We start from the raw sequence: 26,600 nt of genomic DNA, 5'->3' as shown, positions 1-26,600 counted from the left end.
ATCATGCAAAAGACCATAAATATTATGGAAAAATATTTTACGTAGAGCAAATGGGGGAACTAGATGACCCTAAAGAACATTTATTGCCGTAGAAAAATTTACAACCATAAATTCACAGGCATTTTTTCTTAAGAAATATCTCAAAATCATACAAGTGTCAGTCATCACTGAAGACAAACACAGACAACATAAGACTCCTACCTTGAAAATACATCAAGGGAACACCTTTCCAGGATCTCTCTCTCTCTCTCTCTCTCTCTCTCTCTCTCTCTCTCTCTCTCTCTCTCTCTCTCTCTCTCTCTCTCTCTCTCTCATTTTTGGTCCACGTTGCTGAATGCAGGGACATTATTTCTTGTTTAAGCCTCCCTTCCCACCAAGCCTGGCTGTCCTAAAAGTTATCAGTGAACTTTTCTCAATGGTCTGAAAGCTTAAAACAGCCCCCTCTAGTTTCTTGCCTATTCAGCTGTCAGAACATTATTCTTGTTTAACAGAAAATATGTGGGTTTTTTAACTCCTGTGACGTTCTTATCCAATCTCAGAAAGAAATGTGCTAGTGACCCCTGAGTCTGTGTTTTCTTACCACACAAAGCTGTGCTCTTAATTTTCTCATAGCTCTGGGCACTCAACTCCATAGATCCTGCTTCATAGGAAAACCCTTTTTGTGCCTTTAGCCATCACAGGGTGTCAAGTTCTATCTATCAAAAACAGGGTGTTTGCTTAATGGGAATTTGTCACTGCCTCTAGAATATTGCTTCTCCATCACTTCATATGTGAAATTTGTTCATTTTCCTGCAGTCCTAACTTCCAGGCATCAAATGACACTTACACAGGGGTCACCTCAGACTACCAGAAAACACAGTAGGATTCATAATAGTAACAACCTTAAAGTTATGAAGTAGCATCAGTCACAGTATTAGGAAGGATGAGGACCAAACCACTGGCTAGGCCGTATAAAGTCTCAGGACAACTCCTGCTTGGAAACATCATTCTGAATAATAATGTGTAATCTACAGGAAACTTTCTCCTGTCGATTCCACCTGGGAAGGGCACAGAAACACATTCTTAGAACAACCCATGGTCTGAAGAAACAGAGACTATAAGACTTGTTTCTTTGGAGTTATTTCACAAGTTCTCAAGAATTCCCCCTCATGTCGGCTCACTCGTGAGACATGTTCCGATGGCCAATGACGTCAACAGGGATTAGATCACCTGGAGCTAGAGGTACAGGCAGTTGTAAGCTGAGTGTTGAGAACTAAACTCAGGTACCCAGGAAGAATGCCAAGTCCTCTTAACTGGTGAGCCATCTCCCTTGCCTCAAACTTGGAGTTTTTGGAAGCATGCACTTTTTTTTCCACTAAAAATAATATTTTCCACACAATATATTCTAACATCTCCTTTTAGATCCTCCCCGCCTCACGAATCCAACTCCATGTCTCTTCCTTATAAAATGGACAAGTATAAAAACAATCAGTCCAGAATACGACAAAACAAACAGACGGGTGGGGGAATACAAAAGGAAATCATGAGAAACACAAATGCAGTAACCAAACCCCATAACATCACAAAGTTGAAAACCATAGTATAAGTAAAAGGCACATAAGATTTAAAACAAATCCCACACAAGGCTTTATGCCGCCACGGTCTCCATGAATTCATATATGCATCAGTCCTTTTATGGGCAGAGGCCTTGTTTCTCTACTTTCTTGTTCCACCTCTGTCTTCTACCACCTACCAATACTATGACCACTAGTCACTTGGAATGAGGGCTCTAGTTAGGCATCACCTTGAATTCTCGTATTCAGTGAGATATGTTTTCAGCGGTAGGATCTTACCATCAGTCTTTAGGGAGAAACCAATAGTCATAGCAATAGTCTTCATTGTCTGTCGTTGCCCCTTGGTCAATAACTTAATTATATGTAACCCATATTTTTGACTCTGGAGGTTCCATTTGATGGCGAAATGAATCTAATCAGGGTTCTGTTCTCTTGTTATTTGGTGATTCCATTTGCATTTCTTTCATATATGTCCATGTTTTTCAGAGTTCCTACTGTAGTAGGTTTCCATTATGACCCAGGTGGCACTTAGTGCTAGCTGCCCCTCCCTGTACTCCAGCTCTTTCTCCCTGTTCCCTATTCTTCCTGCTCCAGTTCTACCTCCCTCTCTCTCCCTAACTACATATTCTATTTCCTCTTCCTTGGGAGATCCTTTTCTTCCTCTTCATCCCTTACTCTATTTCCAACCTCTGTGGCAACACTAATTGTAGTTTGACAATTGACAGCTTAAAAGCTAACATATAAGAGCACACACATACACACACACACACACACACACACACACACACACACACACACACACAATTTCTTTTTGAGTTGGGTTACCTGACTCAAAAAGTTTTTCTTAAGTCTCTCCTCTTCCCTGTGGATTTTATGGTTTCTTTTTTGGACCCTTGTACATCTGAGTAATGAATATTCCATTGTGGAACTGTACTGCCTTTTCATTATGCATTCATCTTGATAAAATATGAGCCCTTGAAGTTTGAAAGCTGTTTCCCTTCACCTGCAGCAAAGAGCAAAATATTTTCTTTTCTTTTTTTCTTGGATTTTCTTTTTATTTACATTTCAAATGTTATCCCCTTTCCCCCCTTTAGTCCTCCACTTGCCTCCATGAAGGTGCTCCCTCTCCCAACAACCCTCTCCACCTCAGTGCCTTGGCATTCCCCTAAACTGAGAAAACAAGCCTTCATTGGACCAGCTGCCTCTTCTCCCATTGATGCCAGACAGTGCTATCCTCTGCTACATATGCATCTGGAGCAGAGGGTCTCTCCATGTGTGCTCACTGGCTAGTCCCTAGGAGTTCTAGAGGGTTTGGTTTGTTGATTATGTTGTTCTTCCCATGGGGTTGCAAACCCTTAGGCTCCTTCAGTCCTTCCTCTAGCTCCTTCACTGGGGTCCCTGTGTTCAGTCCGATGGTTAGCTGCCATAAAGTATTTTCACAATGCAGAAATTCCTCTGTATGCACTGAAGAAAGGATCTAATCTTTGTTTATTGCTATTTTGACATCTATAAGAACAATCAGGGCCATCTTTATCTGTTTTACTGATAAAAAAAATAAGCTCTGGAAATATTTTAAATCATTGCTGAAGTCTATAAAGTATAGAAGGTATAAATCACTCATGAGTACTTCCCTACAGACCTTGTTACAGTCTGCATATTTTTCTACCTCTCAAAATATGCATGTTCTTCCACTTCTCAAAAACTCACTCTATAATCCTCTAATGGGCTGTAAGATTTCATACTGTGCATCCTTTTTTTCTAGAAGCCTGTAGTGGTGAATTAGTGAAACTGTTTGGCTCCCGACACATTGTATGTGTCCACCCTCTGGACAGCTCACCGGATTTGCAGATGGAAGACACAAATATGCCAGCTAATTTTGATATGTCTTGACTAGCTCAGTGGCTGGGCACTTGTAAACCGCTCCTTGGCTAGCATACATTCTCCCCTCCAACTTTCCTGAGTCACCTTGTTAAATCATCGCTTCATCTCTGCCATCCCAGATCCAATCAGGGGAGTGCCTATTAAGACCATTTTCCCAGGATTCTTATATGGCAGGTTGCTTTCTTTCTTACAGCTCTTCCATCTGATCCTCTTCTCTCATGGTGATTCCCTGTCTCTCCTCTCTCTCCTGGTGCCTTTCCTGTGCAATCTAAAAGTCCCGCCTCCTTCTTTTTGCCCAGCCTTTGGCTGTATGGCAATTCTTAATTATCAATCAAAGCCAGCTGGAGGCAGAGACCCTCAGGTCTGGAAGTGCAGCTTTTTGGTAGTTGAAATAAGGCAAACCATTAGAACCAATCCACAATGTAAGCCTCCTGGATGAACTATTTTGTCCCTGTTCAGATCCTTCACAAACCTATAGCCATGTTAATGCTCCCATAAAGTATGGGAGTAAGTCCCTTCTTACATCTGCCTTCTTTATACTTCATTCATGAGTATTATTACTTTAGTTCTAGAGTTATACATGAATAACCTATGCTCTCTGCTAATCACGAAATTTTTATTTGCTATTTTGAAATTTTTATTTGTTACATTTAATCTTTTTCAATTTTGTGTATATGTGTAGATATATTTGGTGCACACATGCCATGACACATTTTGTAAAGCTAAGAGGACAACTTGAAAAAGTTGTTCTTTTCTTCTACCCTGTTAGTGTTAAAAATCAAATTGAGGTCATCATACTTGTTGACACACATCTTTACCCACGGAAGCATGTCACTGGTTGGTCATCAGTTTCTAGAAAGTAAGTTGTTTAGAATCATATAAAATATATCCGCAATGGATATCGTCCTAAAAGATGTCATCAATAAACAGCCTTTTCAATGGCATATGCTATAATAGAGTGAGATTTAGAATAAATGGCCTCTAGAATTTCCTTGAAAATCATTCTCAGAATCGATAGAGGAAGCTAATGCACAGTGTACTTATGGGAATCAAGTTTTTTTTTTTTTTAATCATTGTGACAAATGTCTGGAAAAATGAAAAGGCAGAAAGATTTGTTTGCTCATTTTTCTTTTAAAGCTTCATTTTCTGAAGTTGTTGTGAGACAGAAGAACATGGCAGACGGGTCCAGAAGCCATGTTGCTTACCTATGGTGTCCGGGAAAGGAAAGCTACAGAGGTAGCCAGGGACAAGGGCCATCCACCTACTAATCTAATTTTTTTTTTCATCTAGGCACTACCCCCTCTTTTCCAGCACGTTCTAATAATGTTATCAGATTGTAGATATATCCAAGGATTAATCCATCCATCAATTAAACCAGAGTCCCCAGGGCCCAATCACTTCCAAAAGCCAATCAGTTTTTAGCGCATGAGGATTTGGAAGAACACTTTATACCTGGACCATCCCAGAAGCAATCCCCCTGTTCTCCCATGAAAGATGCCATGTGATCTTCTTATGTCTGTCTCCCATGGTCTGCTAATGGTTTGTATACATCTACCTCTAACCTAGATGCCTGCTTCAGGAGCACTGTCATGTCACCATCCTGGTATAGGCATTGCCCACCTGGGGTACGTCCCCTGATGTCCTATACAGTGACTTCCATCACTGAGGATAAGCAGTGTTTTCCTCAGCGCCTCATGCGTCCTTCCAATACTTTCCAGAGATGTGTGCATCATTACTGTATATCAGCCTCCTACTGTTTGGGTTCTGGATGGTGTCTAGTTAGTAACTATTCTGAGAAAGCAATTTGCAAAGCATTTTTGTGTTAGCCTATTTAATCCTTATGCCAGTCCAGATGAGGAAAAGATTTGATAATGTAAAATATTTTTGCATGCTCTTACAACTCATAGGATTTAGAATCAGTACCTAGGTTTAAATCTATCTAACTAAAGCCATTATTCTATATTCTCTATATATATTCTATAGTTTTGGTTTCAAGCTCTTCTCCCTCCTGCCAGTCATCCGGTTGGTGTCAGGAGTGACTGCAGCCTCCCGAGAGAAGCTTCTCTTGGCCACAGCACTACACCTGGTTCAGCCAGTATGCCCCCTTCCTCTCTGTCTCAAAAGAACAGCCTTGGGAGGGAGTCCTCATTCTTCACGCTCCAGACTGTCCTCTGAATGTGTCTTCAAATATTTAATTCCTTGAGTAAACAGCTTGGTCTCCTGGACGAGTGGCTGATCTGGGATTTATGCAGCAACACTCTGAAGGAGGCAATTCTCGGCTCGAAACAAAGCAAACACTCTCACACTTCTCACTGTGATAACGGCAGAATGAGAAGGGTCGGAACATTTCTATTTGAGTAGATAGAAGTGGGCCAGTGGCCAAGGGACTGTGGAAGGCAGCTCTGGTTTCGCTTTGAATGAAGTCATCATTAGAACGGTAGGAAGACTCTCGGTGCAGGAGCAGAAAATGACTTTATGACTTGATGAGTTTGGGAGATAATGGAATAGAAGAGGTGTAGCTTCATTAAAGGTTCTGGAATGAATGCAAAGCTCTCCTTTTTCTCGGCATCTATTGCCAAAAATAAATAAAGAGATTAGAGAACTCCAAGAGACTGACTCACTGTGTGGAGGAAATGGGAATGTGGTGAGAAGCATGCAAGACAGCCTAGCAGCATGAAAAGTCTATTGTAGTATTGTAGTAAAGACTCTCAGGACAAAGAGCAGTTTTAGGGAACAGAAAAATAATTGCCTAAGTGAGAATCAAGTATCACATCTATGTGGAAATGATACTTGATCTTAGTCAGAAGGCCAAAAATAGATGATGTGTAGGAATTATCAGTTAGAAAGCCCATTTACAGGCTCAAGGCACACAGGATCCTGAAAGTTCTTCATGCAATCTGCCAAGAGGCACAACTTTGCTAAGATACTGTCCTATGCTAACACATACCCTAATTGTCCAGAAATCCTTCCATGAAAAAGAGACCTGCCTAAATTTGTTTAATGACGTCATTACTAGAGAAGACACAGATGTAATGATAACTACAAAAATAAGAGGTAATTCTTTCTGATCTAAGGGATCAATCAGTTGAAATATAAGGTCCCCCTAATTCTTTCATAAAAATTCTTTGCAGGGTTATGGATATTGCTCTAAGGCAATACAACTTTCTTTCACTCATATGTGTCTTCAAAACACACCCCCACAATGGCAGGAAGTAAGCAAACGCACATACAAAAATCCACACATTTGGAGTACAATATAACGGACATTTCCCAATCTACTCATTTAAGGAAACGTGTTTAATGTTGCTATTGCTAGAGCAGTATAGTTCCGGAGATGAGCACAACGCTGAGGAACACGGAGCCAAAAGTGGAGAAGCGTCCCCTCTGCCTGGAAAAAAGAAACAGGGCAAAGTCAGAGGACAGAGGTTCTGTGCTCACAGGGTATATGGGCAGGCCTCAGGCATCAAAGGGGCATATTAAAGGGCACGAGGCAGAGCAGAAAAGCCTCATTTCATGTTGCTGAGTTAATTTAATATAACAGGAAGTTATATTATAACTTCTATATGGAGTAGAGTAGGGGAAAGTCAGAGATGGAAGCCATCATAGACGGAAAAGAAAGAAGGTCAGACCTCGGACATGTACACACTTCTTTTAAAAGTTTTATGGTTCCAGAGGATTTTGTTTGTTTGGGGGTTTTGTTTCTTGCTTGTTTGTTTTGTTTTTTACTTTAGCCTGTTTGTGTGCGGTTGTCTCTATGAAAGGCTCCGGTCATGTGACTGAACTGAAAGAAGTTTTTTTTTTTGCCTCCCCCTTCAGCCACCCCTTCTTTACTTGTTTCTGTTTCAGAAGAGCCCATCTAAAGCACAACTCCAATGCCTCCATGCCCACAGCCCCCTGTGCAGTACGTCTCCAGTACATCCTTAACTGAAAGGTCTGCAGCAAGACAGAAGGAGCCTGCCAAACAAGGCAGACCAAATTTCTGGAGAACAAAAAAAAAAAAAAAAAAAAAAAACCTGATTTAATGATTTAAACAAATGCCTTGGTAAAAAGAAAAAAAAAAAGTGAACTCAGTCTATGAGTGTTCAGTCTGAAAGCCAGATTGTCCTTTAAGCCTTAATCCAATATATAATGCTTGGTATGCAAGCAACACATATTTTTTTTCTTTCTTCTGTGAGAGGTCATAACACTTACAGGCACGTATGATTCACCGTGGCCTATTCAGCTAAGCTCATGTTTAGGAGACATTGCTGGAAAATCATACCCATAGGAAACAAGAAATCAAGCTGTCAAAAAAAAAAATCAACAATGACCTAACTTCTTAAGTAAATACAATACATTTCTGGCAGTTAGGCCAGACAAAAAGGCTAGGTTGGCCCCAGGCCTTCTGTGGGTAGGAACTTCCTCCTGTAGTGGGAGAAACTGCTGTAAAGGAAGAAGGCTAATTTATACACATAGTAAGGCCAATCTGCCCTACATCATAGTCACAGCCTGCCTACTTGAGACATCCTGGGGAATCCCAGTTACATGGAAGCCGATAAAAGTCAACATCACATTTCTCCTTGTGCACCCTTATTCTGTGTGGTTAACCTACAGTCACTTCTGTTGGCGTCTAATGAGAACTTATTATTTTCTGCCATGAGTCAACAGAGACATAGACTTTCCAAAGCCTGCTTGTTCTCATTGTAAAAGGCACCACAAAAGATTTTCTTCTCTTCCTTTTCCTTCTGCTTGGCAAGGCTCTCAGTAAAACGGCTTCCTCGTCTTCCCAGGACATGGCTGGACTGAGTGCTGCTGGAACTTGTGTGGAGCACACAGAGGTAAGAACATGTGTCAGGTTGAGGTGGCCATATCCAGATGGAAGAACACAATGGTAGAGGAATAGAGAGCATCAGTAGCCGAGCCTATTTGACATATGAAAGGTCACTGGTGACCCTGTGCTGCCTTTGAACTCACTGGGCTGGTCTGCTTCTACTAAACAGCTGGACCACATCTGCACAGACTTCTTTCCCTATGCGATTTTGTTCTTCTGTAGAAGAGGTTAGCTCAATGTCAAGTCTTTTAAAAGTACTGTAAATCATTATGTTTAATCTATACACACCAAGAGAACTTTGACTATTTCCACGTTATGTTTTGTTTTACATGTACTTTATGCTTATGGTAACTAGTAAAATTTCAATGCATACCATCAAACCTTTAAAAAAAATCAAGTACTGACAAAAATATATTCATATAGTTTTATGCCAAAATGCTTTTAAAAATCTGTACATGTGTCTCCCTTTCTTTGAAAATAAAGTTGTAAGAAAAAAAGTACTGTAAACACATGATTAAAGAAGATATTTAGCAGTACAAGAGTTATAGTATTAATATATCCCACTGGTGCAAAATTTGTTCAGCTATTACTAAAACATTCAGTATTTCAATAAATTCATCATTATGCTTTCTTAGTTTTATTTTTTATTCATTTGTGTTGAACGTGTGCATACACATATGCCACAGAGTGATTGTGGAGGCCAGCGTGAGGCCTTTCCTTCCACATGTGGGTCCCACAGATCAAACTCAGTTATTTGTCTCAGTGCCTGTGAATTACCCACTTTGCCAACTTGCTAGATTAACTCAAATTCTTCTTAAAGAGTTATCCAAGACATAATGTGAAACTAAGTGGAATTCACCTCTTTAGATATTTAATTTGCTGTGTCACAGCTTGAATGTTCTAGAAGCTGACTGGAATATTTTAGTGAAGGAAGACATACCCAGACATGTTCAACACATACTTCGTGTCACAGAAAATGAGAATAAGGAATTGTTTAGAAGGATTACTTGTTTCATAAGTAGGCCCTTCCTAGAACCCAGTGACTAAATATCTTTGTATTTAGTATGATATCAGATGATGTTGATAGCTGAAGAAAAACTGAAAAGAAAATCACACACAAAAACTTACTCCAAATATGAACACCCCTGTGTTTGTTTGTCTCTGCTTAGTTTTAAGATGGACCTGAGCTTTTCTCTATAAAAACCATGGTACAATGTTGAGTAGTCTATCTGGAAACGCCTGGTGGTAGATTTCTTTCAAAAACTCTTTCTATTTCTGCGCTCTATCTTCCCTTCCCAATGTGCCCAGTTATAACTACTACTTCAGAATCTTGTACATCAGGAATCCTATGGTTACAAGTAGACTTTCTTATAGATTTAAGATAGAAACCTTACTTATAAAACAAAAGCCAAGAGTAAATGTGTTTTAATTTTTTAATTTTAAAACTTCTTCTTCTTCTTCTTCTTATTATTATTATTATTATTATTATTATTATTATTATTATTATTATTATTATTATTATTTTGCATAGAGATCATTGCTGGGAGGTTGGATGGTTCATAGGACACCAGATCCAAGACCATAAAAATGTCTGCTACTCACACTTTTTGTATCACAAATAGGAAAAGTTTTGAGGACCTAAAGGTCACATTTCGAAGCATGATGTTGGATGTTTGGATACTTATCGTTAGGGGTAATTGTGAATCCTCAGGACGGGTCTAATGCTCAGGGTGCCCTTCACAGGCTTCCTTGTGATGTCATCATGCTATTGAGGAAAATCACTAGTTTAGAATAAACCTCAGGGAATGCTGGGTAGGATCAGCTTATAGAATATTTTGGACCATGGACACTTTGAGCTTACTCAGTTCTAATCCAATATGGGCCCAGTTTCTTAGACTCATTCCCCCCCCAAAGAAAAAGTCCATTAATAATGCCATGCATTGCTGCCATTTAGGTTCTGATGTCATACTTCCGGCTTAGCCAAAAGGCCTCTTGAGGTAATGAGCCATTGTTAATCACCCCGTTTTTTTTTTTTATTACCAGCAGAAGACTGTCCTTAGAATGTGGTCTGATGAGAATAAGTTGAAGAACAAAGAACAGCACTCATTCCCTATGAAATGTTATCAAACCCTGAAACACTGAGACATGAATGAGTTAGAAAACCATTTTATTAATTATTGCCAATAAAAATTCCATGCTGATCACCAGTCATTTCCTCCAACCAGTTTTAGGGAAGACTACTAAGTCTGAACAACGTTGCTTGGTTGTTCATGAATGGCTTTAGGGGTTGTGGCTCACAACAACTGCTCCTGAACCTAAGCACAGAATTCACGACTGCCCTGGTCACTCAGTTCACTGAATTACTTACTGACTTGGATAGGATGTATGTAGACTATTGAATTACGGCAAGGAAGCCTTCTTTTCTGTAAGCTGTCCTGGAGGTGGTCCATCCTAGATGGCAGGCAGTATCTAGAACTTTAGCCCCTTCTATGATTGATTCTCTAAATCCCTGGGTGGAAAGCAAATGAAGACATTCAGTTTTTAGTTCTCATTATGCCAGTAACTTATGATTAGTCTAAACTTGTGTTCTAGTGCCCCACCTAAAAAGGCTGGCTAAAGTACATAGGGTCAGATAATCTCTACCCACTTCTATAACATACGTGTATAATGGTCATACCAGCAGTTAATTCGTTCATACTTTGTAATCAATTTGATCCATTTTAGCTGTTATGTGTTGGTCTTGCTTACTTGCAGTTTATTAGTGAATTGTTTCAGTAATTAATTAAAATAAATGAACAGTAGATAGATAGTATATTATTCTGATCCATTCGTTTGTCGCTATGATGATATTTTTGTCTATTTTTGGAATCAAACACAGGGCTTTGTTCATGCTAAGCATGTACCACAAAAATACATATTGACAACCCTTATAGCAAATATTTTTACAAAACACAGGATTAGGCTGAATCTATGTGGTTTTTGAAGATCAGAATCTCTTCTCTTTATTTTATTGACTACTTAATTTCAACCTTTTATTTTTATTAAAGTGTGCTCCACCAAGAAGAATGGACTTGACAAATTATCTTGAGCAAAAGATAAGGCACTTGGAAAAACAGAGACAAGAGGTAACATAGAAATATTAGATAAAGTCACATTGTCATGTATTAAGACTGAGAATAAAATAATGTATCTTTAATGTCTTATTTCTGTCACTGCATCACAGTATTTATCTCTAGAATCCTGGACTACACTATTTTAAAAGGAAATACTTTTAGAAATTATGTTTGTGCTATGACAACTAAAAAGTGTTAGTGTTATGAATGTAGTAGTTATAACCCAGCTTTTGCAACTGTTGATATTTTCACCATATGCATCATGGAAGTTTATTGCCAATGAACTTGTAAACTGGCACATGAAGAAATTTGGTTTTTTAAAAGCTTATGAACATTGGATTTAGTGACTTCCTGAATTGATCACTTTAATGAATGTGATTTATAAATACCTGTCAGGGGCTGGAAAAAGGGCTCAGTAGTTAACATACTTGTTGCTGATGTAGAGGACTCAGGTTCAGCTCCCAGAACTGCATGATGGTTCTTAATCATCTGTAACTTCAATTCCAAGCGATCATATGACATTTTTTTTTTCATATGATTTCTTCTGATGTCTGATGGTACCAGCCATGTATGTGGTCACAGCCATACATATAGGCTAAATATCAAAACAGATAAAATAAAAATTGATTGTTAATCTAAAGAAGAAAGGAAAGAAAGAAAGAAAAAAGAACATAGAATACAATGCATTAGAAGGAATGTGATTTCTAAAACACTGCTGGGAATTGACAAATGTTATAAGTTGTACTGTTGGCATGTTTCTGATTTACTGGGTGTTGGAACTCTTCTTGACAAAGGAGGTGAAAAGCAAAGCAGATGCATCACACATGAGTTCTGTGGTTCCTTTGCTGACTCATTCTGTTCATTTCAGCTTCCTTGTTTTCTTCTTCAGAACCTTCTTCTTTCCTCTGTGTCCTCCTAGAAAATCACTAACCTACTGCAGAATGGTCAGTCTTCATAGTCTTGTCTACAGCTGTATACCAAGTAACCGTAAGACCTTTCAAAGGACAGATGTATCTAATGATTACCACTCTGGATTGGTTGGGTTTTTCTGTTTTGGGGGGGTTTTTTTTTATTTAGGTGGAATATTTGAATTTTTAAATATTTAGTTTCTTTATTTTTGGACATTGTGACTACCTTCTTGATATCTACCTCATGCTGCTAACTGCACAAAATTTTTTTCAACACAGAATTGAGAACTTCTCTTACAAGAAAATGAAACACAGAATAAGTTTTTTTCTTTAGTTAGCAAAGAATTTTTAATGTATTTCTAAATACTGTCTTATAACAAAAACAACTACTCCCCCAAATCCAAACTTACAGAACAACTTTATTTTACCTTCATCCAAGAGGAATCAAAAATATGTTTGCATCCTACTCTATTGCCACTAAAAGCAAATGGCAGCAATGTGTGGGGTTTGTACTTCAAAATAAATTCTTTGAAAAGCTGTAACAAGAATTCATTCTGGTAAACATAGTCAACAAACAAGAAACATATGGAAAGAGAGCTTAATAATGGTATCTAATAATAATTCTTACAGAACATAAATACTTAGAAAGTTTTTCCAGATTCTGGCTGAATTAAACAAAGATTAAAAAAGAAAAAGAAAATTAGAAAGTGTCTAATAAACATCTCAGCTGACTTGTCAAGACATGGCTTAAGACCTATTTTTTTTTTAATTCATAAATCGGTTATTGAGATATGAGAATGTGTTTATCTAAATTCCCAGCAGGGGTTCAATGGGGGACACAGCCCAGCACTGTGACCTACAGTTTGACACCTTCCCTTCCCTTGTGGGAACTACCACTTAGAGGAAGCCTTGATCCCTGACTTCACCACAGAAAAGAATTTCAGGATTAGCCATTCAAGATGAAGTTGAATTGGAGTTTATGACAAAAGAAGTTGAACATAAACTTATATAATAAAAAGAGTAGTTTTCGGGAAACGAATAAGGCACACTCAGGAATGTGGGCGTAGGCTCCTCATAGGAGAGCTTCACTTACTCTCCGAACAGTAGCTATGTAGACTATTTTGGTGATTCAAGTTATGACTCACAGATCTGCATAGAAACATTCTTTCCATTACTTGATTTGACAAGACAGGCTATAGGATGGCCCTTAAGGTGCCTTGGGTATTTTATTACTGTACACTGGAAAAATAAACAGTGGGTCATAACATTGGCAAGAGAGAAGCTAAGACACACCTTTGTTTCCACCGTAGACAGAGTTTCTAATGAGATTCCTAGATAACTGTAGGTTTACATCTGGGAAAGAGAAAACCCATTCACACTCAGGCCTTCAGCATGGCTCTTTGAATAATCTCACTTAAAACCTCTCTAAAAGCAAATTTGTCTTTTTACAGTCTTACAGCAGATGTTGGAGTTCCTGGTTCTTGATTTAGCTTAGCTCTCAAGAGGTTCCCACAAGACTCTGGCTGAGAGGCTGCTCTTTACCCACGTCCTAAAAATCCATTCTTTCTAACCAGACCTCCAAACCATCCCAGTCCAACCAGAGCATCCTGGCCGAGCAGCCTTTTCCCGTGGCTTTGAAAATTTTGAATAAGTTCAAATAGTGATCTCATGCTTTCTAAACTTCCAAACAGATTGAAGTCTTTTGTTGAATCACCAACTTTTAATAATTTCAGCTCCTGGATGTCAATCAACAATGGGACCAGCAATTCAGAAATATGAAAGAGCTGTATGAAAGAAAGGTAGGAAATTCTTTAATTTTGGTAGGGCCAGAGGAGAATTTTGTGGATTCCTAACTACTGGCAAACGAGGGACAGAGTTCTACCATCATGACTGGCCTCTTTGTCCTGAGGATACAGTGCCAGTCAGTTGCTGGAAATGTAGCATAGGTTCTGTGCCAGAGTTCTCCTGGGTGCTCCCAGCTCTGAGTTGTAACTTCTAAGTTAAAGCTGAGCTCTGGTCAGTAAGAAGTCCATGAGGAAATCAGCTACCTTCCAGACAGAGAAACAGCAGTAAGAGCCAGAGTGGAAGGGAAATGCCGTCTTCCGCTTTCTCTAAAGCATATGCCATTGGAGAAGCTTTTTAACCAGAATGAAACTTTTTTGGGAAATTTTAAAAAATAAGTTAAAGTCCTTATCATTTGAAAGCTCTTCATTTTCAAAAAGACAGGAGAAAGTAAATTCCCCTAAATAATCCAGAACAAAGAAAAACTGACCGCAGTAATACAACAGCCCTGGCCTTTTCTTCCCCATTTGATACTCAGAAGAGGTTAAATTTAGAAACAGGAAGATGGCATCCCACTACAGTTATCTGGCCACCTGGCTCTATCCATACTGGACCAGTCTGTGGTTCCAAATTCTAACAAGCATTCCCGTTCCCAGAGAGAACTTCCCAGAGTGGCCAGTGAGCCCAGAGGTCAGAACAAGTACAAGTTCTCAAATTGGAGGAAGAACCACGTCTAAGCAGCAGGTACCAGGCCTGGATGGTTCTACCTGCTTCCTGGCTACCTGTGGCCTTTTCTTGCCCCTTACCTCCTAGAGGCCAGCCACTTCTGGAGAGCTCAGAGCCCTGCCTTCCGTGCTCTAGCTCCTCCAGATAGGAAGTAGGGGTGGTTTGGAGAAAGGAGAGGTGAGCAGGACCTTCATTTGGGACTAAATGGTGTGCTTTCTCTGAAGAGCAAGTCCCCTTGAATGCAAACAAACATGCTGACTCACTGGGGGGAAGAGCTCTTCCTTTGGGGTTCTTCTGAATAGCAGGGGTTGGGGCTTGGAGGGGTGAGGTTCTTGACCCCAAGTGCACTGGGCTAGACACCTGGTGTGATTGTCTGCAATTGTCTCTGATGATCCCCTAAGGTCCTGGAGCTGAAAATGAAACTGGCAGCCAAAGAAAATGCTCACACCCTAGAGAAGAAACAGAAGCCAAGTGTGACAGAGGGCGCCAGGCAGCTCGAGGTGGGTGGCATCTAGTTGAGCAAGGTCGGGTTAGAAAACCCGGCTCCCTAAGGAGCCCCACGAAAGGCACAGTGACCCAGAGGGGAGGTAGGGGGAGTTGGGAGGGAGGGAGGAGAAGAGGGAGGATGTGCCTCCCTCTCAGGAAATGAGAAGGTGGCTGATTGGATGAGAACCTTGCAGGGCTTTGCAGCCCCTCCCCCCTTTTTTTCTAAAGACAAAGTATTACCAAATATAGCAGTCTTAACTCTCTTGCCCAGAACTGTTTACTCACCGCAGGCTGGCCTTGAACTTGCTATCCATCCTCCTGCCTAAGGGTCCCAAGTGCTGGGGTTATAGTCACCACACCAGGGTAAGCAGAATACGTAAACAAACAAAGAAAAAACAAAAACACAACAAAAAAACAAAAAAGGAGAAAAACAAAAACAAAGACACTTCACACCTACTGTCTCATTCACAATCCCGAGTCAAGCCTTGAACAGGTCAGCATTAAGAACAAGAGGACCCAGGCTTCTGGCAGCAGTAAGAGGGACTGCTCTGGAAGCAAGCTTTGCCTTCTGTCCTTGGACTTTATGACAAAGTACATGAAAGGAGAATGTTAGATTCCAATGTCCCTATAGTAAGAATAAAAACAGGTTTAGGTATTCACAAGGAAAGCTTGTCACAACCACACACTTCTGTGCAGAAAGGCCAACAATATCATTAGGACTTCTAAAGTGAAGTCTGTGTCCTAGTGTCCTGGACAGGTGGGTCTCAGACACGATTCTCAATAGGGCAATTAAAGGGACAATTCATTGTGAGAACCCGAGAAAGGAAATTTAGTCAGTGTGTGTACCCGCACTGGGAAGAACAAGAAAGAAGAGGGTCAGCAACCTTCAAGTTCACGTTCTGACGTGACGATCAGTTTTAAACAGAGGTCCAGAGATGTGCACCACTGAGCAGTCCTGCTTAAGTTGTGGCTTTGCCAGATACTCACTGATCAGTCATTGCCCTGTTTCAGGCTGCCCTGTGAATCTGACAAAAGTGTGTGATATCTCTTTGGTGGTCACCAGGGTTCATACCCAGCATGAGGTTTATAGGCGGCAATCCCAAGTCCTTGGGAACCTTATCTCAGTAGTCTGACAATTGAAGGGGGTGTTGTATGTCTGTCTGAGTATCTTCACTCCTGCCAGGACCCATACTCACCATACCATAGCCCAGGTTTGCCCACCTTGCTCCAGATACTGTCAGTGTGAACCAGGAACAACTCCCTTCCTTTCATGTAGCACACACTTCCTTCTCTAGCTGCACCCTAGTCAAGAATTTTAATAATTTTTTTCCTTATGTACTTGGAAACCATTTTTAGATGTAATACAATAGCATTCTCTTAACCTCTGTCCAATAGAAAACGCTTAACTCAACTCAAGGTGCATAGGCCCAACCCCTTGACATGGCAATGAGATGTTTTCCCTTTTAAAGAAAATAAGTTGCTTGAGATTGATTTCTTAAATGTAATAACCAGACTGGAAAGTGACTGGAATGATGTTTTAACCACTATGTTAGCTATTTCTCATCTCGAGTTATCTATATTCTGCAATATTTATTTTTCTCATTAAGGATCCAATTTACTCCACAAAAACGTTGCTCTCTATTGTATGGGATGAAGGGCTCAGAGGAGACATGAGTCAGGGTCCCCAGTCATGTAAAACAGTGAACTTGGAGATTGTCTGAGGCACTGGTGGTCAGAAGCTGAATTGTTGCCTTTTAACTGTAGTTATGACAATGTTATACTCTCAATATTTATCTGAAGTGGAATTCCTTATTTCTCTAAAAATTATTGTATTTGTCTCTGGTACAGAATGGTGCAGAACTGGCCTTGAGCTATTTAGTATCACCTTTATTGCAGTGATTTTTTTTCCCCTGAATGTTTTAGGCCTTTTAAATGTTTTAAACCAGTTCCTTGGGAACAGGAAGTAGATTACACACCACACCCACTTATTTGACTATTGCATATGAGGATTAAGGTCTTTAAGTTTTACTCCTATGATCACCACAATAGCATTAAGCTTTGATACATTCAGTAACCTGTTCCCTATTCAGAGACTATTGCTCAAAGGGAATGGTAGGGAAAACCTTGCAGGTCTGGTTTACTTACCTTTGGGGAACTAAGCTAGAAGCATCCAGTCTCTTAGGACTTCTGTCCTATTGTTCCCTTTGCTAAGTTCTGACTTGGATCGTGTTTCCTTGCTCTTTTCTTCAAAAGGAAAAGGACATCTTAAAGAAAGAATTACAAGCACTGAAGAAGGAAAATACGCTGTTGAAGGAAAACAACGCTCTGGCCAATAGGAAGAAAGAGCATTATGCGTGTGAAATTAAACGCCTCAATAAGGTACCAGATGAGGTGAAGGAGGAGGGTCAAAATGAAGGCCTCAGCAGGAGTCCTTCTGAATTACAGCAGAGGCTGGGCCAAGTGAGGTTCTTCTTTGCCTCTGCTGAGGACGATCTTTACACCGAGCATGTAGCCACAGCTTGTAGCCATATTTGGCTAGGATGCTTTAGGGATTTTTGGTTCCTGCAAAGGGCCATGAAAAGTAGAAATAAAGAGAAATAATAGTCATCAGTAAGAATGTTTTTTTAAAGCACCACAAAACTGCTCCAGGTGTTTGTGAACAATAACACAAATCTTGGCCAACCACAAGAGCTTCCTGAGGAAGCAAGCTGTTCTTTAAAGTGATCTCTCCAGAGCTGGGAATGATGCATGTGTGATGTACGGGAGCGTGCTCAGGGCCCGTGTCAAGGCTGAGACAGCTGCCTTCTGAGGAGCAAGCCTGAATCCACTGTGAATAGGAACCAGCCACAGAAAGAGGTAGGGCTTTGGGGGGCCACAAGGGGCTCAGTGCTAAGCTCAGAGGAGAAACTGTATTGCTATTAGAGGATAACATTGAGTGTGTGAATGTGGGCATATGTTTGTGTATGTGTGCATATGTATATATGTGGGCATATATGTGTGAATACATGTGTGCATTATATATGTATACATTCAGTATATATGTATATATATGTGTAGATGTATATGTGTGTTTGTGTAATGTATACATGTATGTAGGTGTATATACGTGTGGGTGTGCGTTTTGGTAAATATTTAACGGATGGCTTAATCTTTTATCAGTCCCCATGGTCTCACTCTGCAGACACTGATCTAGTGGGGAGCCCAACACACAGTCCCCACACCACTTGGCACTACAGCCACCTCTAAGAACTCAGGTGTGGTTTACCCCCGCACCCCCCCCCCGTCCTAGGTTTATACAACCACTCCAGCATGTTTCTTTCCTCCACTGCCCGGCACAAACATGACTCCAAAGCCAGGTAGCTTTTCAAGCAGGTTTATATATGAAATCCTCAATCCACAAATCCTCTACACAATAAGATTACATCCAATGGACAGAGATACAAACTGCTCTTCTATATGAGATGAAAGGACCTATAGAATCCTTTAAATTATTCATATCTACCTATCATACCACCAGGATCTAGATCCTCCTTATCCAGCTCCATCTTGACTTTTCCAGAATCCCTCTCAGCCTCCTGCCTCTACTTCTGCTCCTCAACCTTTCCCCTGTCCAATCATGTATAACCTTAACATAAATCTACATATGTGTGTATGTATATAAGTGAGTGCATATATGCATGTATATGTACATCTGTGTATGTGTGTATATATTTGTGTATATGGGTGTATGAATATGTGTATGTGTTTTGTTTCATGAACTAATGTAATATTCTGGAGAATGAAAAAAACTAATTTAGCACAAAAACATAAATCCTGTACTGTTGTTTTTCCAAGAGCTAAGCCCAGAGAAAACACATACTGAAGAATGTAGGTGAGTTGAGATTCCATCTCTCAGTTAGGTATTTTATGACCAAAGTAACAGAAATGATGTGCAGCCAAAGAAAGTAGCAGGCTGACCTTTCAAATGTGTCTAGTCCTAGACTTTGGACTGCATGCCAGCTCATGTTCAGGGACCCTGTTTAAAGACCCTCGTGACATGTGTGCTGGTGCCTTTGACAGCGTGCTTACTAACTGGATGTGCAGCACAAGTCATTCTTCAGGAGAAAACAGGAAAGTAAAGGAAGACGTCATACACCATCAGAGAGATAGAAAATGTTCAGGAAAATACATACCTTTTCCTTTTTATCCTCTAATGAAAAAAGTTACTCCACAGGAATGAGAGGACATAGGATAACTATGATCACATTTGAGTTCTGGGTCATTTATGCCATCTGAAAGCAAAACAATCGACAAAATCAAACCAAAACAAACCCCAAACAACAAAAACATATAAGCAGCCAAGAGTTTTGTATTTGGGTTCATTTCCATGTGCACATTAGTGATTATGGTTATCAGAACCTATTTAAATTTAGAGAAATAGGCAGCGGCCTTTCACAACTCTCATCTCAGCATGGGTAGCAGAGGCAGGAGGATGCATTACAAAGTCAGGCCATCCTGGTCTCTACAGCAAGCTCTAGGCCAAGCAGGTGTGTCTCAAAATAAAATGTAACTTTACAGTTTGATACATAGAAACACAAAATCTCATGAAAAAAAAAATCCTGACACAATTCATGTCTTTACAAAAATATATTTTCAACATATTTTTCTTCTCACCTTAACTAAAATTATATGGCCTCGCTCCAAATACATTCTATTTTAATTTTTTTCTGGCAGTTCTGAATGTCACCAAGTACATAATGTTGTCTAACATTTATCAACCCTTATCTACTGATCTGCTGTTGATTATGAGCTCCTTGAGGTAGGGCTTGGGCATGGTAGAAGCCCTGGTTACCACAGTGTGGTACACAAACAGAGTGTGTAGCCACACTGCACGTAAGGGCTTATAAATATGCCTTGTTTCTCTTTAAATAGAAGAAAAATGAAATCTAAGGATAAAAACGTATTATATGTTAGTGTTTATTCATTTAACAAAGCAGCTGTAAAACACAGTTTTACTATGTATCTTCATGAAGGAAATTCTTGATCAGAGCAGGTCAGCATGCTGCCGTAACTTTTTCTGCTTTAGCTACTGAAGTTTCTGGAGTGTCTAGAACAAGGCCTTCATCACAAAAAAATTCTTAAATGTTCATTGAGTACTGAAAGGATAAGTGAGTAATTTAATTAACCAGTTTAATTAGAAAGTCCACAACATATGTAATAACCAATTTTTTATCTGAACATCATCAATGAAAAGGCATCGCATTAACAAAACCCATATTTTATTGCTTCATGATTCATGATTTATGATGAGGAACATAGAATTTTGAAAACCCCCAAATATTTAAAACCCCAAAAGATTTCAACACACTCTGCTCAACTGAAACTGTCTCTTAAAAGCTTACATATAAAGTGATAATGAGTTGCACATAATTAATATTATTAGTAGTAGTAGGCATAAATTTATTTGTTTATTTTTATTTGTATGTGTGTGCCTGTGTGTCTTTTGTGTGTACTATGTGTGTGAACTCCCCTTGCACTATATTTCCTGGAGCTGAAGTTGCAGGTGATGGGAAATGACCTGATGTGAGTTCTAAGAACTAAACTTCAAAACTCTTGAGTGTTCAGATGCTTGAATTTTTATTATGATTACTATTTTTTTTTAAATCTGCTGCAATAAATATGGAGATGTTTTGAGTATACCTCAGAACATAAATTTGGGAGCAACCTTTAGCTGCCTGCTAACCTTGTCGCTCAGTAGAGACACAAGGGTTAAAAATAACATCAGGAACAGACAGTAACAGAAATAATTAATATGGCCTTTACTACTCTATGCTTGTACTTAATTCGGTTCATCTGCTTTGAAGAAAATATTCAAGGACTTTGCCAATATCAAGTTTTTACAGAAATGATTATTTAGCAAGAATGAGAATTGAGTCTAATCAGCCAGTCCCATCCAGGGCAAAGTTGACTTGTCTGCTACCTCATCATTGTGGGAATGGATGGACGGTTTATTGGATCAGAATTGACAGTGAAAATAACTAATCTAGGTTCAAGGAAGTTGGAAAGTACCAAGATGAAACAAATGTTGATTCAACTCATTTGATTCATGACTCATTTTTTAAAATTTTCAGAATAGAACTCGCAGGTAACCAGGCAATTAAAGTAAGATTATGTCCAGGAGTCTTGTCACAGGTTGTGGCCATTGCACTGGCGTGTTTTATTGCTGTCAATCATTTATGTCACCCTCCCAGGACTCCTTCTACTACTGCTCGGGCAGCCATAAATATTCAACCATATTGTTATTGCCTAGAAGTTTGCAGCCCATACATGTTACACAGGACCTGAATGCTTTCACACACTTAAGGATTCCCAAATTACCATCATAAATAAATAAGTATATTCATTCAAAAACCCAATTTATTTAACAACTTTGTTCTTTAATTTTCCCCTAGAGGAAATAAAAATAAAGACAAAAACAACACCAAGAATAATTTCTTTTTCTAAAAGAACTCTAGCTATCTCAAATATGACAAATACTGCTCTGATTCTCCCCACCCCCACTCACCCATTTTCTTTGCTTTGCTGAAAACCATTAGATTACATTAAAGACAGCGCCAAAGTCTACTCCCTTATTTGGCCACTTCCTCCTCCTGAGGTCCACATATCAAAGTACTGAAGTCTAGCAATCAAATGGCCTCTTTGGCTCATCTAATTAACATGCCCAATTAAAATTAAACAGCTCGTCCTAACACAGGTTGTCTCTTTTACCTTTATACATTTCCTTTTTTTTAACCTTTCTTTTTAAAATTAACTTGCTGTCCAGCCACTGCCCCCCTCTCCTGGTCCCCCTTCCACAGTTCCTCATCCCATTCCTTCTCCTTCCTGTCTCCAAGAGGATGCTCCCCCACCACCAGGCCTCCCCCCCCCCATCAAAATGATAAAGGAAATCTCCCACTGAGGCCAGAAGAAGCAGTCCTCTACTGTATACTTTTTCACATCCCCTATGGGCCACATCTGTGTCCTCTCTGTCCAGAGGCTGTCCTTTGTCCCCACCATCCCAACCCTCTTCTTTGTCCCCTCCCCCTTCTCCCTCCTTCTGTATCTCTTGTCTTTATCTCGATTTTCCTGCCTTTGTCTCCTCCTTTGTGCTGAGAGTATGGTCTTAGGGGTTCTCCACCTATACTGGTCCCTTCAGTTTTTCCTGCAATGTTCTGAAAATTAGTATTTCCACTGAACTAGGACATATGTGTGAATTCTAAAACCCACTGGTAGGAAATTCCCAGTGTGGCAATATCTGTTCAAGACAATAGGCTGGCTTTCCTTTCTGCCTCTATGACAGTCCTGGGTAGCAGTGTGGACAGTACACTGTCACTAAGATCACCTGTTTGCCCTGCTAAGCTTTGTAAGTTGTTCCCCAAAGAAGTGAATTCATAGACTTCTGAGATGAACCTTTTCTGTGTCCAGAGGACTCACTTGACCAATTATTAAGCTGTCATCAATTATAGTGCCAAGGATACTCATGGATGAGAGCATTTGTCACATTGTTGAAAATTATATTTTATTATTAAACTCATCATGAATCCTAACTCTCCAAACAAGTGGTACCACCCTTATATAATCTAAGTATGAGTAAAAACCCTATGGGCCAGTGAGAAAGGATGAGAATTCACTAGCAAATAGAAGTTTCTTTTTGCCTCCTCATCCCTGGGCAGAATCATAAAGTTATATCACATATTATCCCATACTGGCATGAGTAAATGTTTGCACAAAACATAAATATGGCTGGCTCACTCAGGGGATGGAGAGATAGAAAGGGATAGAGCAGAAGAGATACAGCAGGCCTTGAGGCCATGATTGTACAAATCGGCACTTGGTATGGATTTCTTTGGAGACCTGGCGTGGCTATACAGCAGTGTTCTTGGATCCCCCATTAGACCTCCTGATTGAGAACCTCTGGATAGACTGCCCAGGGAGTCTGCTCTTCCAGGTGCCATCAAAATATGAAGAGCACAGTTTGCAAACACTGGAGGAAATCAGAGGCTCTGCAGAAGGCTCTTCCTCTTTCCTTTCCTTTGCTTTTCTTTCTTTTTTTTGTCTTGCCTTGTCTTGTCTTGCCTTCCTTGTTCTGCCCTTCCCTCCCTTCCCTTCTCTTTCCCTTCCCTTCCCCTCCCTTCTCTTCTCTTCTCTTCGCTTCTCTTCTCTTCTCTTCTCTTCCCTTCCCTTCCCTTCCCTTCCCTTCCTTTCCCCTCCCCTCCCCTCCCCTTCCCTCCCCTCCCATCCCCTCCCCTCCCATCCCCTCCCCTCCCATCCCCTCCCTTCCCTTCTCTTCCCTTCCCTTCTCTTCTCTTAGCTAGGATCACATGAGTGATCCCCTTCAAAATAATAGAGGTTGAGTACTATACAGATCATCACGGTGAACAGAGACTTGGAAAATAAGCATACATGCAGAAAACGAGAGAGATAAAAGCTAGTCAGCCACATGCAGAGCATAAAAATGTCCCCTCTTGTACCGGAGGAGGTTTTAACAATTATGAAAGAATTGCTAAGATTGCTGTGAACCTCTTATTAACAGTGAGCTTCATTTTTAATACAGGTTCTTCAGGATGCCTTGAGAATCAGGAGTTCTTCACCTTCTGAGGACTCAGGGAAGTGTAAAGGCAGGTGCAGCCAGTCAGAGATAAGAACAGTGGAATATCACAAACAGCAGGTAAAAGGCCACAAGTCCTGTGATCATGGGGCAAGCACTGGGCTCAGCCTGATACCTTTACCTCTGACTGAGTTGTCTTGCAGGTTCCAGTAAGTGTTGTTTTTTAAAGAATTCTTCTCACTGATGGACTACCTGACAATCAGGGTGGCTCAGTCTCTCCGATCTGTTAGTACACAGCAAACAAGTTGGCTTTTGGACATCAGCTCCTTCCTCCACTACCCCGTCCTTCTAAAGCTTACTGAGTGCACTCGGCTACTACATCATAGGAAACAGGCGGTCTGCAAAATTAAGTGGTAAAGTCTGATCTTTACCAGCAAGGACAAGTTTCTGGGTACATGGTTTAGTTCAGGTTTAATGCAGATAGTGGCAGGTATACCCTGGTTTGTAATAGCAAAGAGGTAGTCAAAGATGTCTCCTCTGTATAGTAATGACTCTATTGCTAACATCCTTAGTTTACATCCCAACCACTGTTTGTTTTTATAACTGCACAACCATAATGACCACACCACCAAGTGCCACAGGGAATACTTGCAGTGTGTGGAATTCAGTGACGTCACTTAGGAGCTTTGGCTAGTTGGCTCCATTTTAGAACTTGAAATAGTGTCAGCACTAAACTTCATTGGCCAGTGGTATACAATGGAAGATAGAACAAAATAATAATAACAAAGTTTAAAACGGGTATAGACATGCTTTAAAAATGATCCATGCTCTGCTACTACTTCTGAGCTGCTCATGTGTGCCCAAAAGAAAAGAGTTTTGGCTGGCTCTCCAAACAACCAAAGATAAAGTTATAATCATAGGTATCTCTGTATTCTACCATGATGGAATTCATGAACGGAGGTTAAGAATACTTTAGTTTGGAAAAGCCCAAACAATACCTTTTCTGTAAATAATTTAAATATTTTACAGGAAAAAACACCATCTCAATCCTGGTTGGACAGACTGAATTCTCAGTTACAGCTTAGTAAAAGAACTCTCACCAAACATATGTATGTTCTATTTTTATTTTCTTATTTTTTAAAACTTCAGCTCTTTTGAATTCTGGTGATTGACACTTGGTTTTTAAGAGGTTATTACTGCAGATGAAATCATCCCCATACATTCTCATAAGGACATAGAAACCACTAGAAATTCCTTTTAACTTAAGTATATTAAAGAGTTACCCAACACTGGGTCCCAGAGACTATTTATGAAATAAGAGTCCTTCTGATCTTTTTCTTATAATATTTATCTTGGTAGAATGAGAGTTTAACTACCTACTACTCAAATACAGGCAAATTGTTCTGAAGCCGTTTTCTTTGAAGGGCTGTGCTGGAATGTTCCTACCTTCCAAGGCATACATCTTTCCACATGCCATGCACATACCTGGTCAAATCCCAGGTTTTGTCCCGTGTATTTCCAGATTTAATGGAACTGGTGCACTTTCAAGAAAGCCAGTTTCCTGAGGTAGAGTATATTAAATATAAGCAAGTTAAGTGTAATAGGATATATTAAAAGTAGACTCAGGAAATTACTATACTAACTAAATACTGATGTTACCTAAGGAAAATATAACCAACATTCTCTTTCTATTAGTTTTGAGGCTAACGTACAATATGAAGGGTTTCATTGTGTTGTTTCTGTAAATATATCCATGTCTGCCACTCTTTTGTCTGTCTCACTACACTGTTCCTGGTGTTCTTCTTCCTCTCAGATGCTCTCCTCCTTTCAGATGCTCTCCTCCTCTCAGATTCTTCCCTTCTCTCAGATGCTTCCCTCCTCTCAGATGCCATCCTCCTCTCAGATGCTCTCTTCCTCTCAAATGCTTCCCTCCTCTCAGATGCTCCCCTCCTCTCAGATGCTCTCCTCCTTTCAGATGCTCCCCTCCTCTCAGATGCAATCCTCCTCTCAGATGCTCTCTTCCTCTCAGATGCTCTCCTCCTCTTAGATGCTTCCCTCCTCTCAGATGCTCTCTTCCTCTCAGATGCTCTCCTCCTCTTAGATGCTTCCCTCCTCTCAGGTGCTCACCTCTTCTCAGATGCTTCACTCATTTTATGTCCCACGTATTCATCTCATATGATATTTAACCTCCACTACTTCTCCCTTAAGATTTATTCCTGTCCTCTCATGACCTTTTTCTTACACACACACACACACACACACACACACCTTAAATGATGTGATTTATAATTTAAAGAATGAGAACATTCCACTCAAAAGCTATGTCAGATCTTAACTTGGGACCTACTTGACTGGCCATTTAGCTTCAAAAACTTCAGCCTTTCAGGAAATGCCTTCCTAATTCACAGTAGATTGTGAATTAAATTTTATTTTCTTGACTCTTTTTCTAGGATTGACATAAAAATCAAAATTTTACATGTGAGTTATTTTGGCAGAACCATTCATAAGAAATTATTTTATGTAATAAAAATTTAAGTTAAAAGGAATCAAAATATAATTAGGTAATTTTGTGAAAAATCATTTATTCAATCTAATAAGTAACATAACAATAGGCAAAAAGTTCTAATTGTTTCTAGTGAACAAGTTACCCCTTTATTTATTCCTTCATTGTGAAGCTACTTTAATTTATTTTATTTGAGCAGAACTTATTTTATTTCCTACCATATTTCATTCTTACTGTATTAAATTTAGTTGGTGATAACTTGGTACTGAGGT

The 26,600-nt window shown here is 39.8% G+C and overlaps 1 protein-coding gene across 1 annotated transcript; it reads left to right on the top strand.

Annotated features, from left to right (window-relative positions):
- Positions 1-8,206: 8,206 nt before the first annotated feature.
- Positions 8,207-26,281, top strand: TNIP3 (TNFAIP3 interacting protein 3; the record flags this gene model as incomplete). Its single annotated transcript, XM_080932146.1, has 7 exons — positions 8,207-8,251; positions 11,292-11,369; positions 13,999-14,064; positions 15,175-15,273; positions 17,513-17,638; positions 23,832-23,945; positions 26,276-26,281. 7 exons carry the CDS (start codon positions 8,207-8,209, stop codon positions 26,279-26,281), a joined length of 534 nt encoding a protein of 177 aa, XP_080788272.1.
- Between the last annotated feature and the right edge of the window lie 319 nt (positions 26,282-26,600).

The sequence above is a fragment of the Micromys minutus genome, assembly GCF_963924665.1.
Source record: "Micromys minutus genome assembly, chromosome: 18".
Classification (NCBI taxonomy): Eukaryota; Metazoa; Chordata; class Mammalia; order Rodentia; family Muridae; genus Micromys; species Micromys minutus.
This window is presented reverse-complemented; position numbering and strand designations above follow the sequence as displayed.